General features: G+C 42.7%; 1 protein-coding gene and 1 long non-coding RNA gene across 6 annotated transcripts in view; both read left to right on the top strand.

Annotated features, from left to right (window-relative positions):
• The first annotated feature begins 749 nt into the window (after positions 1 to 749).
• LOC111957723 (V-type proton ATPase 116 kDa subunit a 2) overlaps positions 750 to 18,466 on the top strand; it is a 31,083-nt gene continuing 13,366 nt past the window's right edge. The window contains exons 1-18 of one of the 4 annotated variants that reach the window (XM_023978681.2): positions 750 to 2,010; positions 2,676 to 2,765; positions 5,461 to 5,539; positions 6,717 to 6,814; positions 8,174 to 8,311; positions 8,659 to 8,753; positions 8,844 to 8,970; positions 9,188 to 9,270; positions 9,430 to 9,523; positions 10,121 to 10,333; positions 10,983 to 11,133; positions 11,345 to 11,484; positions 11,654 to 11,814; positions 12,427 to 12,517; positions 12,781 to 12,899; positions 13,368 to 13,578; positions 13,830 to 13,952; positions 16,055 to 16,174. In XM_023978681.2, coding sequence (XP_023834449.1) covers positions 5,524 to 5,539; positions 6,717 to 6,814; positions 8,174 to 8,311; positions 8,659 to 8,753; positions 8,844 to 8,970; positions 9,188 to 9,270; positions 9,430 to 9,523; positions 10,121 to 10,333; positions 10,983 to 11,133; positions 11,345 to 11,484; positions 11,654 to 11,814; positions 12,427 to 12,517; positions 12,781 to 12,899; positions 13,368 to 13,578; positions 13,830 to 13,952; positions 16,055 to 16,174 — 1,980 coding nt within the window. In that variant the 5' untranslated portion in view covers positions 750 to 2,010; positions 2,676 to 2,765; positions 5,461 to 5,523. Of the gene's footprint in view, positions 2,011 to 2,675; positions 2,766 to 2,813; positions 3,550 to 3,889; positions 4,055 to 5,460; positions 5,540 to 6,716; positions 6,815 to 8,173; positions 8,312 to 8,658; positions 8,754 to 8,843; positions 8,971 to 9,187; positions 9,271 to 9,429; positions 9,524 to 10,120; positions 10,334 to 10,982; positions 11,134 to 11,344; positions 11,485 to 11,653; positions 11,815 to 12,426; positions 12,518 to 12,780; positions 12,900 to 13,367; positions 13,579 to 13,829; positions 13,953 to 16,054; positions 16,175 to 18,466 lie in introns of those variants that run through there. The other 3 variants (XR_002876440.2, XM_023978679.2, XM_023978680.2) reach the window with 3 other exon arrangements.
• LOC139023597 (uncharacterized) lies at positions 15,201 to 15,792 on the top strand. 2 transcript variants are annotated; one of them, XR_011474751.1, is made up of 3 exons: positions 15,201 to 15,239; positions 15,468 to 15,568; positions 15,711 to 15,792. It is a non-coding gene; the product is annotated as an uncharacterized lncRNA (long non-coding RNA). The 2 variants fall into 2 exon arrangements; XR_011474752.1 differs by lacking the exon at positions 15,201 to 15,239 and adding an exon at positions 15,361 to 15,385.

The raw sequence follows: 18,466 nt of genomic DNA, 5'->3' as shown, positions 1-18,466 counted from the left end.
TGAGGACTGCAGATGTGGCCAGGGCAATAAATTGCAATGTCCGTACTGTGAGACACCTAAGACAATGCTACAGGGAGACAGGACGACAGCTGATCGTCCTCGCAGTGGCAGACCACGTGTAACAACACCTGCACAGGATCGGTACATCCGAACATCACACCTGCAGGACAGGTACATGATGTTAACACTGCCCGAGTTACACAAGGAAGCACAATCTCTCATCAGTGCTCAGACTGTCCGCAATAGGCTGAGAGAGGCTGGACTGAGGGCTTGTAGGCCTGTTGTAAGGCAGGTCCTCACCAGACATCACGGGCAACAACGTCACATGGGACAAACCCCCCGTCGCTGGACCAGACAGGAATGGCAAAAAAGTGCTCTTCACTGACGAGTCGCGGTTTTGTCTCACCAGGGGTGATTGGTCAGATTTGTGTTTATCGTCGAAGGAATGAGCGTTACACGAGGCCTGCACTCTGGAGCGGGATCGATTTGGAGGTGAGGGTCCGTCATGGTCTGGGGCGGTGTGTCACAGCATCATCGGACTGAGCTTGTTGTCATTGCAGGCAATCTCAACACTGTTGTTTACAGGGAAGCCATCCTCCTCCCTCATGTGGTACCCTTCCTGCAGGCTCTCCTGGCATGAACAATGCCACCAGCATACTGCTCGTTCTGTGCGTGATTTCCTGCAGACAGGAATGTCAGTGTTCTGCCATGGCCAGCAAAGAGCCGGATCTCAATCCATTGAGAGGGGTACACTCATGTGCTACCCTTACAGGGAAGCCATCCTCCTCCTCATGTGGTACCCTTCCTGCAGGCTCAATCTGGCATGACAATGCCACCAGCCATACTGCTCGTTCTGTGCGTGATTTCCTGGAGACAGGAATGTCAGTGTTCTGCCATGGCCAGCAAAGAGCCCGGATCTCAATCCCATTGAGCACGTCTGGGACCTGTTGGATTGGAGGGTGAAGGCTAGGGCCATTCCCCCCAGAAATGTCCGGGAACTTGCAGGTGCCTTGGTGGAAGAGTGGAGTAACATCTCACAGCAAGAACTGGCAAATCTGGTGCAGTCCATGAGGAGATGCACTGCAGTACTTAATGCAGCTGGTGGCCACACCAGATACTGACTGTTACTTTTTTATTTTGACTCCCCCTTTGTTCAGGGACACATTATTCCATTTCTGTTAGTCACATTTTTGTGGAACTTGTTCAGTTTATGTCTCAGTTGTTGAATCTTGTTATGTTCATACAAATATTTACACATGTTAAGTTTGCTGAAAATAAATGCAGTTGACAGTGAMAGGACGTTTCTTTTTTTGCTGATTTTATATGTTCTTRGTCTTCTATAGCTGATTYCTCCCAACTAATAGGAATCCCCACCCAGTTGACTACTTTAAAATGGTGGAACCCTTCAATGGCAATGTCCATGCTAAAACAGGTTATATCCATGATGATGTTGTTCTCTAGAGCGCATAGAAACAAGTCTGATGATTAAAGCATATGTACTTTGGATGGTGTCCATATTGATCGTGTCCATGCTTACAAATATCTGGGCATCTGTTAGATGAAAAGCTGTCTTTTAAAAAGCATATGGATGAGTTAAAGAAGCTGAGAATGAAAATGGGCTTCTTTTATAGAAATAGGTCCTGCCTTTCGCTTAATAGTAGAAAGTAGATTATTCAGTCGATGTTCCTATCGGTCCTAGACTTTTCGACATCATCTATATGAARGCAGCTGCCACTTGATTAAAACCGTTAAATGCAGTTTATCATTGCGCACTGTGCTTTATTACGGGCGACAATTTTTGTACAAATCACTGCATTCTCCACCAGATAGTTTGTTGGCCTTCTTTGATGTCATGTATGTTGATATATTGATATGTTTTCATTTATAAAGCCCTTTTACAAAAAGTCCTACTGTACCTAACATCATTACTAATCTTTGGACATAGGAGTTACCACACCCGGTCTCAAGGATTGCAAACTCTGGAAATTCCTGTGGTCTCTACTGACTTAGGTAAATCAGCTTTTAGCTTTCTTGCACCTTATTTGTGAAACAATCTTCAAAATGTTCTCACATTTTATGTTCTGGTGTCTCTAGGGCAATTCAGAAAGCTGATTGGGGACCTTATTACTGATTAATGTTTTTTTTATTTTTTTTATGTATCTTATTTAACCTTTATTTAACAAGGCAAGTCAGTTAAGAACAAATTCTTATTTACAATGACAGCCTACCAGGGAACAGTGGGTTAACTGCCTTATTCAATGGCTGAACGACATACTTTTAAGACATAGACATTTATGACCGTGTTTTACTTTCTGCATGTTGTATTTATATTTCGATGTGTGTATTTTCTGTAATTTATGTCATTCAGGGCTCATCTGTAAAAAATACCTTGGTCTCAGTATGACTCCCTGATAAAATAAAGGTTAAAACAATAATTAGGCTCAACTGAAATAAAGTATTTTTTCTTTCAAAGTTGCCGAAATGCCACATAGGTCTACTTATCCATAACTTATATCAGTGCACTCGTAACAACCTAACCATTACAAAACCTATAGTTTATCAAATAAGCCTTACGTAGCAAATTAGCAATTATATTTTTTGTTGATCAAATTCGACACCCTCTCATTAACCTCCATCCAAAAATTAACCACTTCTGTGTCTTATTTTGTCGACAGATTTTGGGCGGAGTAAAACCTCTCGCTTCAGACGTCCGAGAAGGCAACAGTTGCAAAACTAAAACGAGAGTTTCTACTGGACAAATTGAGGTAGGTCCCGCCCCATTTCATTCTGTTAAAGAAACGTTTTGCAACATCATTTGCGTAATGAATACGCCCCAGAGCACGCACAAGAGTTGTATGAAATGACGTGGAATTTGTAACTTGCRTACAAGCGCTATATCAAAGTGCGCATGATTTCGAGAGTATTTAATAAAACGAGCTACTGTAGTCTTTATTGAAGTTTTAAGTTTAAATGTGCTTATAGTCATAGTTTGCTATCAAACATGATTGTTTCTAGTGTCAGTTAGCTAACAGTAGCTTCTGCTAACTACGACAACTAAATTGAGAAGAGTTCACCGAAGCAGAGCTAGCTAGCCCAAGTGACAGAGCTCCTACTAGCTAGGATCTTCTGGTTCTCTATCGATAGCTACGTTATATGGCTACAGCAAGATGACTTCAACAACCAKTTCGACGGGAACGTCTTGAGACTGAACTCGAGACGTGTCACTGATTAGCCAATGATTGACACGGTGTTGAAGCGAATGCTCATCAGTAGTTTGTTAGCTAGCATGCTAGGTAGCTACTTCCAACGACGCCGGAGCCCGCATTTATAAGCCTACCCAGTTAAGTGGTTTGCGCTCGAGACTAACGTTAGTTAGCTGTAGTTGAAGTTAACTAGCCGGTTGTATTGTAAGGACAAGAGCAAGCTGTCAAGATGGGTTCMTTGTTCCGAAGTGAAGAGATGTGTTTGGCCCAGATGTTTCTGCAGTCTGGATCGGCATACGACTGCATTAGCGAACTGGGAGAAATGGGTCTGGTGGAATTCAGAGACGTAAGTAACTTACTGATTGCTTCCCAAATAAACAGTCTCATGTAACTAGCGCAGCTGTCAAAGTTAATCTCTCTTTGATGGTACAGTTGCATTGTGAGCTGTCAGACATGATCAGGTWGGTAGAATGTTGCCCGACCCTAGCCCTTGATCATGACTCTCAGTTCCAGGCATTACATTACACTAGTTATTGGACGAAGGCGTCTTTTGTAGTTTTTTTTTTGTTAAGATCCCTGACGCTTAGTCTGAACATTAACATGCACCATTTGCGTTACGGGTTTGGAAGCATAAGGAACTTATTTTATGTAAATAATTTTTAAAGATCACATTTATACACCTTGATAGGGTTAATGTTCCCACATGGCCATATCTCCATGTTACAGCGCTTGTTTACCTGTGCTAATTAGCTATCTAGCATGCTCTGAACACCTGTGTGTAAGCGGTAACTTGGTTTAGTTTCGTKGGATGGAGGCACCCATAGTTTATGGATCTGTGCGAAGCTGCTACAGTAAGTGTATKTTTTTTATTTTAAGGATTCTTTCTCGCCGATGAAAGATAAGGTGCATATATTTCGAAATTGGTATCGCAAGCGATGATTATTGACGTTTCTAAATGTTAAAACATAGCGTGGGGATTGTAGTTCACACGAGGCAGTCATGGYCGAAGCTAATGATGTCTGAGAACTGTAGGGAGAAGGCAGAATGRCGCTTAGAGTTTGAGAGAGAGAGCGTTCCTAACACAATACTTGATCAAATAGCTTAGACCAGTGTTTCCKAGCTCTGGTCCTCGAGTACCCCCAACAGCACACATTTTTGTTGTAGCCCTGGACAAAAACACCRGATTCAACTCATTGTTGTGGGTACTTGAGAACTGGAGTTTGGAAACACTGGCTTAGATAACACGTCTTGCCTAACCTAGTCTGATTAATCAGGCTGTAATACACAATTTATTGGTGTATATACAACCTAAAACATTTGTGTGCAAAATCGTGTAAATGCTCCTTACAAGCCAGAATGTTGAATACAATTAGATTTGAATTTACTCTACCGGTTGTCTGTGTGGTTTGTCCTTCAGCTGCTCAAAATTGTAGACAAATGTCCAGTGGAATGTATTGTTGACCAGACTTTTTAGAGAGCCAGTAGGTATATGGTTTTATATTGGATATTCAGTTTTCTCTTGGCAATAGCTATTGAACCAAACAATACATGAAAATTGTATATTCTGAATCGGGTGAGGATGGAGAATAATCCAACCCTTTTTTTGTACTTAAAAAAAGAAAGAAAAGAAAGACAAATACAAAAAAAAGAGTGAATTGTTCTCCAACGTCCCCTGATTCAGAATATACAATGTTCATTGTCATAGCATGCTTGGTTCAATGTTTGACGATAGAAAACCGAATATCCAACATAAAACTAAATTTACCTTGGTTCCAAACCGAACTACCAGCTTTCTAAAAAGTTGCCTAAGCAATACTTTCCTGTGGATATTTTGTCTCAGATTTCAAGCAGCTGAAGGACATACCGCATAGACAACCGGTGGAGTAAGTTCACATGTAATTTCTTTCAACATTCTGGCTTGTAAGCAACATTTACACAATTTTGCACAAATGTTTGTCTGTAGATGKCAATTAATTGTTTATTACAGCCTGATTAATTAGACTATATCTAACCTTACCGAGTACAGTAGATTATGGATGTGCTTGTTTACTGACATTTTTAATAGGATCGTGAGAAGTCTGTGGACCAGTTTGATTTCATAGTGACATCTCAAAATATTGCAACTTGCCCTGTAGGGTTGTGCATCAGAGAGAATGTGGAAWGTTGGCGATCATTTGCAAAGTCCATTCAATATCAGCTTAGACAGGTGTGTGTTCGTGGTGACAGTAACAATGTGGCTCTGCTCCTACTGTTTCAGCTCAACCCCAGCGTAAACCTATTCCAGCGGAAGTTTGTCACTGAGATAAAACGATGTGAGGAAATGGAGAGAATTCTAGGTAAGGATAAAACAGGTTGGTTTGTTCCTAACTTAAAAGCAGGAGAGAAAGTATATGTAATTTCTTACGGTACGGGACACCCTATGTGTGTGCGTGCACTTAAAAATGTAAAAAATAAATAAAGTTATAGCCTAGGTGTAATCATAGAATTGCATATAGAATCTCTAATCATTTCATATGATCTGTGGGCTTAGTAAAGTATTGTCATAGAACTTTTAACATGTGTTACCTTTTAATGTGGCATGAACACAACCAGCCATGATGTGTTCATCTGGTTGTCAATCACTTCAAACAGGTGCTCCTGTAGGCTCCCCGCGTACGTTCTTCCACTCACAAAATAATTCCAGCTTCCAAACTGTGCACCCGCAATTTGATGAATGGAAAGACGTCTGTCCCAAAACCTACACGTGTATTGTAATCACATTCTGCCATTAGGCCTACACTTGTAGCCCAAATTGATGCGTCCACTGCTGTCCACACGTGTCTCGGTCTTGACCACTCATCTCTGCCTAGGCAAAACCACAACGCAATTTGGAGCTTATACAACCCGGTTTCAAGTCAATTCGCTAAATGTTCATGCGACTGACATACAGTAAGGTTAAATAATGGTGTGATAGCCTATAGTTTTCTTGCATTTTGTGTTAATTATTGTGATAGGCTCATGTTTTAACGGTACGGTGTACCCCCACTATTTATTTTGTTTGGATGCTGTACTGGACCGTATAGGTTTACTTTCACCCCTGTTTAAAAGTGATGGACATTGATGCACTCCTGAATAACTCATTAACTTTCACACAGTTGCTGCACAAATCCCAGTCTCCATTACATGACCACTGTACAGTTCTGAGATACACTGTGCCCTGGCCAATGAGTCTCATTTAAAGGAATCTAAACTCAGGCTTAATTGGAGGCAGACGCTTGGAGATTAAATTTAGGCCCCCAAAAAAGGAAAGTACAAGGAGTGTTGGGGTAGGTTTCTCAGAGGAATGTGAGTTCCTGAGGGAAGAGCGAGAMAATTAGTGTGAGGCAGAATAGAGACTCTAAGATTCAATGAAAAACACTATAMTTTTTAAATGAAAACAGATGAAGCTTATTGCTGAAGATGAAGTATTTTAAACAAATAGATTCAGTGACTGTTTGTGTGTTGTGTACTAAGACTTCACTGCGTCTTTGACAGGMTACCTTCTAAGGGAAATCAAGAGAGCAGACATCCCACTTCCAGAGGGAGAAGTGAACCCGATTGCACCCCAGCCCAAGCATGTCCTGGTTATAATGGTTAGCACACTCTACCTGTCTCTCATTCTCTAAAATGTTATTAATCCTTTTTTTCATAAGAATTAAGTATTTTATTTGTCCCAAATGGCACCATATACACTGAACAAAAATATAAACAGAACATGTTAAATGTTGGTTCGCTGTTTACGTCCCTGTTAGTGAACATTTCTCCTTTGCCAAGATAATCCATCCACCTGACAYTTGTGGCATATCAAGAAGAACCTTGTTCTGGGGACAATAAAAGGCCACTCTAAAATGTGCAGTTTTGTCACACATCACAATGCCACCGATGTTTTGAGGGAGTGTGCAATTGGAATGTTGACTGCAGGAATCTCCACCAGAGCTGTTGCCAGATAATTGAATGTTAATTTCTCCAGCATAAGCTGATGAAACTGTGGGTTTGACCAACCAAAGAATTTCAGCAAAAACTGTCAGAAACCGTCTCAGGGTAGCACATCTGCGTGCTCGTTGTCTGCACRAGGGTCTTGACCTGACTGCAGTTCAGTGTCGTAACCGACTTCAGAGGGCAAATATTCAGCTTGGATGGCCACTGGCAAGCTGGCCACTGGTGTGCCCTTCACGGATGAATCCCGGTTTCACCTGTACCGGGCAGACAGCGTGTGTAGGGTATCGTGTGGGRGAGTGGTTTGCTGATGTCAACATCATTGTAAGCRGAGTGCCCCATGGTGGCGGTGGGGTTTTGGTATGGGTAGGCATAAGCTAATTTGGATGGCTGGCATGASAATTTGAAMACACAGAGATACCGTGACGAGATCCTGAGGCCCATTGTCGTGCCAGCCAGCCATCTGCCGCCATCACATGTTTCAGCATGGTAATGCACTGCTCCATGTCACAAGGATCTGTTRACAATTCCTGGAAAGTGAAAATGTCCCAGTTCTTCCATGGCCTGCATACTCTCCATACATGTCACCCATTGAGCATGTTTGGGATGCTTTGGATCGACGTGTACGACAGCGTGTTCCATTTCCCGCCAATATCCAGTAACTTTGCACATCCATTTGGACAACATTCCACAGGCCAAAATGAACAGCCTGATCAACTCTATGTGAAGGAGATGTGTCTTGCTGCGTGAGGCAAATGGTGGTCACATCAGATACTGTTTTTTTGAAGTATGTGTGACCAACACGATGCATATCTGTGAAATCCATAGATTAGGGCCTAATGAATTTATTTAAATTGACTGATTCCCTTATACAAACTAACTCAGTAAAATCCTWGAAATTGTTGCATGTTGCGTTTATATTTTTGTTCAGTTTATTTACTATATGGAGAATAGGGTGSCATTTGGGACATCCCATATTATCATTGCTAATTGACACTATGTATGGCTCTCTCCAGGAGCAGTTGCAGAGGCTGGAGGTGGAGCTGAGCGAGGTGACCAGGAATAAGGAGAAACTACAGAAGAACCTCCTGGAGCTGACCGAGTACACACACATGCTGCGCATCACACGCAACTTTGTGCACCGCAGCACAGAAGTAAGTCCAACAGCTCTTCCACAAAGCAAAATCCCACTACTGACCAAGTGCTCTGTCCCACTGTTTGACTCCAGASCACTTGCTTTGGTATGCTTGAGGAGGAGACAATAAATAGTTTAAATCACATGATTTGGCTTGGCTGCTTCCATTGTCACAATTTCTTTGCTCTTTCCTCCCCTCTATATAGGAGGTTTTGGGGGATAAATCTTGGATTAGCCAAAACCTCATTCATGCAAGGGCAAAATGTAGCCTTTTTTCTAGCAATGTGTTTTTCTCTCCTGGTGTGAATTTGTGGTATGTATTTTGGTATGTGTGTCCTTACGCTGGGAAAATMTTATTTTTCCCAGCGTGAGCCCCTGCATGCCCAGCATGAGGAGTTCTCCTTCCTAGAGGACTCCATGATGGAGTACACTAGCATGCAGCGGCTAGGAGCCAAACTAGGGTAAGGGGCTATTAGCAGACATATAGATTTATACACACTTGTGTGTGCCTGTTTACTGTAGCACCCTGTTTCTCTCCATTCCCCCGGCAGGTTTATATCAGGGCTGATTCAGAGGGTGAAGATAGAGGCCTTTGAGCGCATGCTGTGGAGAGTGTGTAAGGGCTACACCATTCTTAGCTACTCTGAAATTGACGAGTATTTGGAGGACCCTGACACGGTGGGTCAATCTTGTTCTGCGTGAAAGATATTGCTAACCATTTTCTAKAGTAAGTGCTTGAGTGTGAATGTGAAATCAAAGATAAAAGAATAAGATGCTGTTTATCACATAGCTAAATATAACAGCACCTGTGTTGGGCCTATGAGAAGTAGAACCTCTCACCTCTGCCTTACTGTGTGTCTATTCTAAACCACTTCCTGTTCTATGGTTATTGCAGGGTGAGCCAACTAAGAGTGTGGTGTTCCTCATCTCCTATTGGGGTGAGCAGATCGGACAGAAAGTCAAGAAGATCTGTGACTGGTAATTAAACCGCCTCTCCCAATGACCTCCTGTTCCACTTTCAGCCTGAGGTCCTTCTCTGTCAAACCATTAGGCCTAATATGTTGCCCCCAACAAGCTCTGAAGACGGTGACTTTAACCTGTGCTATAATAACATCATCTCCTCTTTTTGCCCCTCAGCTACCACTGTCACGTGTATCCATACCCTAACAGCAATGAGGAGAGGAATGACGTTGTGGAGGGACTCAGAACTCGCATCCAGGACCTGCACACTGTAAGCTCTATAAAAGCCTTGTCAGCAACTGGAGCTATCCCTCACAGAATGGGCCTTGTGCTTCTGGCTAGAGCGAGGCATGGACAGTGGGTGTTTAGAGTGATTTAGAACATTATAACTTTTTGGGAAGAAGCGGAATGGAGTGTGAGGGGTATATTTCTCAGGAGCGAGAGAGAGAGCTCTCACTCAGGCGCCAGAGCGCGTTTTCTGTCATGACCACTGTGGGGTCAAATGACTTAGCTTGTGCCTTGTTGTCTGGTAGACTGTTCAGATCAATCCTTTTCTTGAGGAAAAAAATAATTGCATTAACCTCTGGTCCCAGCATATGATCTCCATGAGGTCTTAGTTGAAGGCTCCCTCTTTGTTTTCGCTTTCTCGTTCATGCGAACATTAACACACACACTCACACTAAAACTACCAGCATACACACTCAAATTCCATCCCTAGCATGTGCATTGGAAGATTCTATCATGCAAAGAACATTCTTAAACAGTCATTCATCATTTGCCCACACCRTCTTGATATTCTAAATGGATGGGAAACCCTCCCATTGTTAAAATGTAATACTATTCCTCTCCCCATGCTGGCTGTCCCCAGGTTCTCCATAGGACAGAAGACTACCTGAGACAGGTGTTGAACAAGGCCTCTGAGTCTGTCTACACCTGGGTCATCCAGGTCAAGAAGATGAAGGCCATCTACTACATCCTCAACCTGTGCAGCTTTGACGTCACTAACAAGTGTCTGATAGCCGAGGTGTGGTGCCCTGTCAACGACCTCCCGACCCTGCGGCGGGCGCTAGAGGAAGGCTCGGTCAGTCAGCTCGTTGTTACCATGGCTACCTGTGTAATGTCATTGTTGYGCTTAACTCTTTACGTTTTGGATTGTAATGCATTGTTTGTGACCTCCCCCTTCTAAGTTCAGTATTTGGCTAAACCAYCACAGTCACACACCTAGTCAGCATGACCTGCTTTAGTAATGGGGTCATGGTTGTTGTAGAAAGAGGGGAGTGGCATTGATCTTATCTTGACCACGTCTGATGGTTTAAGCCATATTGAATAAACTAGTCATGTTATAGGTCCTGTTGGGTCCCAATTGATGGCTACCAGGGCTTCTGTCCATTCATTAATTGCACTGGCTAATGTGCATAATTAAGGTCACAGTCAATTCAATGGCAATAGTTCATGTCAGGGTTCTGCCAGGGGTTTTAGTCCTTTAAACATGGCTTAAATGAGGCTTCCAAAAACGAGGCTTGAATGGTCAAAATGTATTTGAATGGTCTTAAAGTATTTGAACTTACTAGCTATTTGATAAGCTCTTAGGTTTCTGTCTTACCCTCTGGAAAATATATATTTTTATGTCTCAAGTTATTGGCTTGCCCTCAAAACATTTATGCAACTTTTAGACTAATAACATTTCAATAATCCTGGTCTGTCTAACATTTATTGGCTTACCTTCACAGAGGAAAAGTGGAGCCACAGTGCCTTCTTTTYTCAARCGTATCCCCAGCAACGACACTCCGCCCACCCTGATAAGGACCAACAAGTTCACCTCAGGCTTCCAGAGCATAGTGGAGGCCTATGGAGTGGGAAACTATAGAGAGGTTAACCCAGGTACAGTAAGACCTCGTCAGTCAATGACCACTGATTAGTATATTTAGGAAGCTGTCATTAGGCCTACGGTTTTTCTGTTTGTTTGCTATGTGTATGAGCTACATGCCTGTAGCCAAAGACAAATGTCCACTCCTAACAAGAATGGACAATGAACTTGAGGGATAGTTAAATGTGTTTATGGAATATGTCTTGTTTTGTCTGTTGTCTACAGCTCCTTACACAGTCATCACCTTCCCCTTCCTGTTTGCTGTGATGTTTGGAGACCTGGGCCATGGTATGATCATGGCTCTGTTTGCTCTCTGGATGGTGCTGTATGAGGACAACCGCAAACTGAAGCGCACAAGAAACGAGGTGAGAGGGCCAGGGAGATGCTCTTGGGGGTGCGTCTCAAATGGCACCCTAAAATGGCACCCTATATAGTGCACTAGGTTTGACCAGGGCCCATATGAATAAGTTAACAGGAAATATGGTTAGCTAGATTATTTCCCCTACATTGACATTGGTGTGTTTGTATGCTCAGATCTGGAACACGTTCTTCGAGGGCCGTTACATCATCCTGATGATGGGCTTGTTCTCGGTCTATACCGGCCTCATCTACAACGACTGCTTTTCCAAGTCTCTCAACATCTTTGGCTCATGCTGGAGCGTCAACGCCATGTTTAAATCTGGAAATTGGACTTGGTTAGTACTATACTATAATCTGTTCTGTAATGTACCCAGGGCTCTAGATTAAGATTTTTCATTGGTCGAACTGGTGCTCCCAATTTTAAAAAGTTAGGAGCACCACATTAATTTAAGAGCACCAGAAAATATGATTTTTTTTAAATGGATTGAGATACAGCCCGAATTCTATCTACTTTTGAAGCACATTATGTCCTATAAAATAATATGTAACACTGTAAATACGTTTGTTTATTATAAAAGRGATACAAATACCTGTCATTGAAATTAAAGTCATTTGTGGAATATTAGGTATCTACATTGTGTAAAAGCACTGTTTTCCTATTGATATGGAGTACATAGAAAATTGTACACTGTCTCTTTAAAAATGTCAGGTTTATGATGATGACATGCAAGAGATTTGATATTCATTCATTGCTATGATCATTGATCTCCTGAAGAAGCTATCCCTTTTCCTTATTACTGATTGAACAGACTCTTTTTTTTTTCAATTACATATGAATTAAATGTAAAATAAAGTATAAAAATAACAATGCATGTGACATTAAACATTAAATCACCTGATAGTTTGCTCTTTGTTATAATTGTTGACTTTGGGATTTTCTTTAAAAGGGATTCCACGCTCCGCACCAATGCCTTTCTGACCCTTGATCCCATTGTCCCTGGGGTTTTCYATGGACCCTACCCTTTGGGCATTGACCCGGTAAGTACATAGCTTTATGATCCATGGTCATAAACAGCATTGTCTTATCTCTATGTTCACTACACACACACACAAGTTATTCCCTGTCCATAACCATACACTCTTGCCTCTCACCAACCAGAGCCAATAAAGTAAATCATGGATCATTACTCATTTTAATGTTCTTATAAAAATATTTGTTAACAATCCCATCAATCTGACTGTGATGTAGTCTGTCCATACCTCAACCTGACAGGGTTATCCTAATTTCTTCCACTATGTAGATTTGGAACCTGGCGTCAAATCGTCTGACCTTTCTGAACTCCTACAAGATGAAGATGTCTGTGATTGTGGGTATCATTCACATGAGCTTCGGGGTCATCCTAGGTGTCTTCAACCACCTGTGAGTTACAGCACACACATTCCCCACAATATCAGCACTGTTAAGAACTATATAAGATTATGGCAAATTTAAAGATACCGAATGTCCTGCTCTGAATCCTAAAAGTTCTGTTTATCCATGCAGGAACTTTAAAGCCCTGTTGTCTATGTCTGTCCAGGCACTTTAAAGCCCTGTTTGTGTCTGTGCAGGCACTTTAAAGCCCTGTTTGTGTCTGTGCAGACACTTTAAAGCCCTGTTTGTGTATGTGCAGACACTTTAAAGCCCTGTTTGTGTCTGTGCAGACACTTTAAAGCCCTGTTTGTGTCTGTGCAGACACTTTAAAGCCCTGTTTGTGTCTGTGCAGGCACTTTAAAGCCCTGTTTGTGTCTGTGCAGACACTTTAAAGCCCTGTTTGTGTCTGTGCAGGCCCTTTAAAGCCCTGTTTGTGTCTGTGCAGACACTTTAAAGCCCTGTTGTCTGTCTGTGCAGACACTTCAGAAAGAAGTTCAACCTGTACTTAGTATTCCTCCCGGAGCTGCTGTTCCTGCTGTGTCTGTTTGGCTACCTGGTCTTCATGATCATCTACAAGTGGCTGGCCTTCTCTGCCCGTGACTCCCAGATGGCCCCCAGCATCCTCATCCACTTCATCAACATGTTCCTCATGCAGGGGGACGGGGTGCCGCCCCTCTTCCCAGGACAGGTACAAAGATGGGGATCGTACAGTGTTTGCGTCCTAAATGGCATCCTATTCCCTATATAGTGCACTACTATAGAGCCCTGGTCAAAAGTAGTGTACTATATAGGGAATAGTGTGGCATTTCGGACGCACCCACTGGGAAAAGGGAGTGGTTTTCCCAGTGGGGGTGAYGACATGTATACAAGCCCAACCCACTCCAAAGATACTTCAGTGWGACTAACAGACCTGTCTGTTGCGTCCCTCTGCTACGGTAGGTTGGGCTGCAGGTGTTCCTGGTGGTAATTGCTCTACTATCAGTGCCTGTCTTACTGCTGGGGAAACCAGTTTACCTCTACTTGCTGCACAACGGAGGAGCCAACCTCATGGGAATGTACAGGGTGAGGCTTTGTGTGTGTGTCTGGTTTTTTGCGCCAAAGATCATGGGCGGTGTGCTGTAGTTTGTCATAATATGAGGCTTCTGCTGTCTCAGTTGTAAAACCACGATTTATGGGTGGTTTGAGCTGTTTATAGGACGATGCGTTCTGGTTGTACACAGTAAATAGTGGTGTGTAGCTGTACTAGGACGTGTGTTCTGTTGTAACAGTTATGGGTGTGTTAGTTCTGTCTTATAGAGTTAGTTCTTTTAACACAGTCATGGTGTGTTTAGTCTGATATATAGAGTGTGTTCTGGTGTGTAACCACAGTGCATGAGTGGTGTGTAGTCTGTTTATAGGAGTGTTATCTGGTTGAACCACAGGATGTCGCGTGTGTAGCCAGTATAGGAGTGTTTCTGGTTGTAACACAGTGTATGGTGTGTGTAGTCTGTTTATAGAGTGGTGTTCTGGTCGATAACCCAGTATGGTGTGTGTAGTCTGTTTATAGGAGTTTCTGGTTCTGTAACAACCAGTATGTGGTGCTTAGTCTGTTATAGGAGGTTTCTGTTGTAACACAGATATGTGTGTTAGTCTGTTTATAGGAGTGTGTTCTGGTTGTAACACAGTATGGTGGTGTGAGTCTGTTATAGGAGTAATTTGTGTTGTAACACAGTATGTGTGTGTAGTGCTGTTATAGGAGGATTCTGGTTGTAACACAGTATGGTGGTTGTAGTCGTTTTATAGGAGTGTGTTCTGGTTGTTAACACAGTATGGTGGTGTGTAGTCTGTTTATAGGAGTGTTTCTGTTTAACACGTATGGTGGTGTGTGTAGTCTTTTATAGGAGTGTTTCTGTTGTAAACAGTATGGTGGTGTGTAGTCGTTTATAGGAGTGTTTCTGTTGTACACAGTATGTGGTGTGTAGTCTGTTCTCATAGGAGTGTGTTCTGGTTGTAACACATATGGTGGTGTGTAGTCTGTTATAGGAGTTGTTTGGTTGTAACACAGTATGGTGGTGTGTATAGTCTGTTTATAGGATGTTTCTTGGTCTGTAACATTATGGTGTTGTAGTCTGTTTATAGGAGTGTGTTCTGTTGTAACACAGTATGGTGGTGTGTGTAGTCTGTTTATAGGAGTGTTTCTGGTTGTAACACAGTATGTGGTTGTAGTCTTTATAGGATGGTTGTTCTGGTGTAACACGTATGTGTAGCTGTTTATAGGTGTGTTGGTGTACACAGTATGTGTGTGTATCTGTTTATAGGAGTGTGTCTGGTTGTAACACAGTATGGGGTGTGTAGTCTGTTTATAGGAGTGTGTTCTGGTTGTAACACAGTATGTGGTGTGTAGTCTGTTTAGGAGTGTGTTTCTGGTTGTAACACAGTATGGTGGTAGTTCTGTTTATAGGAGCTGTGTTCTGGTTGTACACAGTATATGTGGTGTGTAGTCTGTTTATAGGAGTGTTTGTTGTCAGTAGTGGTGTGTGTCTGTTTATAGAGTGTGTTCTGTTTAACAGTAAGGTGGTGTGTAGTCTGTTATAGGAGTGTTTCTGGTTGTAACACAGTATGGTGGTGTGTAGTCTGTTTATAGGAGTGTGTTCTGGTTGAACACAGTAACAGGTGGTGTGTAGTCTGTTTATAGGAGGGTTCTGTTTAACACAGTATGGGTGTGTTTGTCTGTTGTATAGGAGGTGTTCTGGTGTAACACAGTATGGTGGTGTGTAGGTTGTTTATAGGAGGTTTCTGGTCTGTAACACAGTATGGTGGTGTGTAGTCTGTTATAGAGAGTGTTTCTGGTTGTAACACAGTATGGTGGTGTGTAGTCTGTTTATAGGAGTGTGTTCTGGTTGTAACAGTATGGTGGTGTAGTTCTTATAGGAGGTGTTCTGGTTGTACAGTATGGTGGTGTGTATCTGTTTATAGGAGTGTTTCATGGTGTGTTAACACAGTATGGTGTGCTGTGTAGTTCTGTTTATAGGAGTGTTCTGGTTGTAACACAGTATGTGGTGTGTAGTCTGTTTATAGAGTGTGTTCTGGTACATTAACAGTTGTGTCTGTGTAGTCTTTTTATAGGAGTGTGTCTGGTATGCATAACAGTTATGTGTGTGTGTGTGTGTGTGTTGTCCCCCCAGGGTTATGAGCGTGTGCGGCGGCACAGTGAGGAAGAGCTTTCCCTGATGAGGGCTCATGARATGGAGGAGGGCAGTGTCCACAATGACCTCTCCACCAGCAGAGAGCAGCAGAAAGAGGAGGTTAGCTGATGACCATCACCACCTCCCACTAGCCTCTSATTCAGGCATCAGTACACTACAGTATGGGTACTAGGGTTGAATGGCAGGAACCCAGTTACTGCCCAAAACCACTCCCTTTTCCCGGGATAAATAACTGAGAAACCGGTAAATTATATGCGATGTCTAAATGTCTTTTCTACGGCCTCATGATGAATCAACGCTCAGGGTGGGAACAGACAGCCCATCTCAATATGTGTAGTTCACAATGRATGTAGACCTACTTGAAGTATAATCTCAACATGGTGAGACATAGACACGTAGACCTACATTTGCTGCAGCATATGCTACAGTAATATAGAGACTTAATGCGTGTGTAATTTACCCATCTCTATCTGGCTTTTGCGGGTCATCTTTTTTTTAATCGTGAAAAAAATWAKAAATAAAATTGCCGCTGCTGTGTTTTAAAACCGCTTATCACTCGAATATCGTTTCTTTATATCCATGCACCCATGAGCACTCTGTCTTTCTCTCTCGCCATCAACTCCATTCAAATTGCATCCACAATGGATCATCCTGTTCTAGATTGATATATAGATGTCCTAGCCTACCCCTTTCAGGTAATCAATGCAATATTAACATTGTATTTAGCTAATTAATAATGGGTTATGCATAATAAGCTTAACTTATAGCCTCTCTCTTGCGTAATATGTAACCACCTGTGCTCCGTTGGCCTTTCTCTTGGAGTTCCATGCAGGAAAATCTAGACTAGAATAGTGTAACCGATGTGAAATGGCTAGCTAGTTAGCGGGGTGCGCGCTAATAGCGTTTCAATCGGTGACATCACTCGCTCTGAGACCTTGAAGTAGTTGTTCCCCTTGCTCTGTAAGGGCTGCGGCTTTTGTGGAGTGATGGGTAACGATGCTTCGAGGGTGGCTGTTGTCGATGTGTGCAGAGGGTCCCTGGTACGAGCCCAGGTAGGGGCGAGGAGAGGGACGGAAGCTATACTGTTACAATAGCTTGCTGGACATTCCTTTTGCACTTCTTATACCGAAGAGGGATGCAAGCTCTTTTTTGCTGAATGTTAAATACAGCAACCAATAGAACACACGGGTAGTTTGAAATAAGAGCGAACGCGCAATGGCGGTAGGCTATAGCAGTTATTTATTCAGACCCTTTTTTTTTCAGCTTTATTTAACCAGGTAGGCTAGTTGAGGAGAAGTTCTCATTTACAACTGCACCCTGGCCAAGATAAAGCAAAGCAGTACAACACAGAGTTACACATGGAATAAACAAACATACAGTCAATAATACAGTACAGAAAGTCTATAAACAGTGTGTGCAAATGAGGTAAGATAAGTGAGGTAAGGCAATAAATAGGCCATAGTGGCAAAATAATTACAATTTAGGAATTAAACACTGGAGTGGTAGATGTGTAGAAGTAGAGATACTGGGGTGCAAAGGACCAAAAATAAATAAAATGGATAACAGTATGGGGATGAGGTAGTTGGATGGGCTATTTACAGATAGGCTATGTGCAGTGATCTGTGAGCTGCTCTGACAGCTGGTGCTTAAAGCTAGTGAGGGAGATATGAGTCTCCAGCTTCAGTGATTTTTGCAGATTGATCCAGTAATTGGCAGCAGAGAACTGGAAGGAAAGGCGGCCGAAGCAGGAATTGGCTTTGGGGGTGACCAGTGAAACATACCTGCTGGAGTGCGTGCTACGGGTGGCTGCTGCTATGGTGACCAGTGAGCTGAGATAAGGCGGGGCTTTACCTATCAAAGACTTGTAGATGACCTGGAGCCAGTGGGTTTGGCGACCAATATGAAGCGAGGGCCAGCCAACGAGAGCATACAGGTCGCAGMGGTGGGTAGTATATGGGGCTTTGGTGACAAAACGGATGGCACTGTGATAGCAAATTGGATGCATTCTGATTAGAGTGTTGGAGGCTATTTTGTAAATGACATCGCCGAAGTCAAGGATAGTCAGTTTTACAAGGGTATGTTTGGCAGCATGAGTAAAGGATGCTTTGTTGCGAAATAGGAAGCTTGGATTCGTGATGCTTAATGTGAGTCTGGAAGGAGAGTTTACAATCTAACCAGACACCTAGGTATTTGTAGTTGTCCACATATTCTAAGTCAGAACCGTCCAGAGTAGTGATGCTGGGCGGACGGGCAGGTGTGGACAGCAATCGGTTGAAGAGCATGCATTTAGTTTTACTTGCATTTAAGAGCAGTTGGAGGCCACGGAAGGAGAGTTGTATGGCATTGAAGCTCGTCTGGAGGTTAGTTAACACAGTGTCCAAAGAAGGGCCA

The sequence above is a fragment of the Salvelinus sp. IW2-2015 genome, linkage group LG33 (assembly GCF_002910315.2).
Source record: "Salvelinus sp. IW2-2015 linkage group LG33, ASM291031v2, whole genome shotgun sequence".
Lineage (NCBI taxonomy): Eukaryota > Metazoa > Chordata > Actinopteri > Salmoniformes > Salmonidae > Salvelinus > Salvelinus sp. IW2-2015.
Note: the sequence above shows the minus strand (reverse complement) of the source record. Positions and strands in the feature narration are given on the sequence as shown.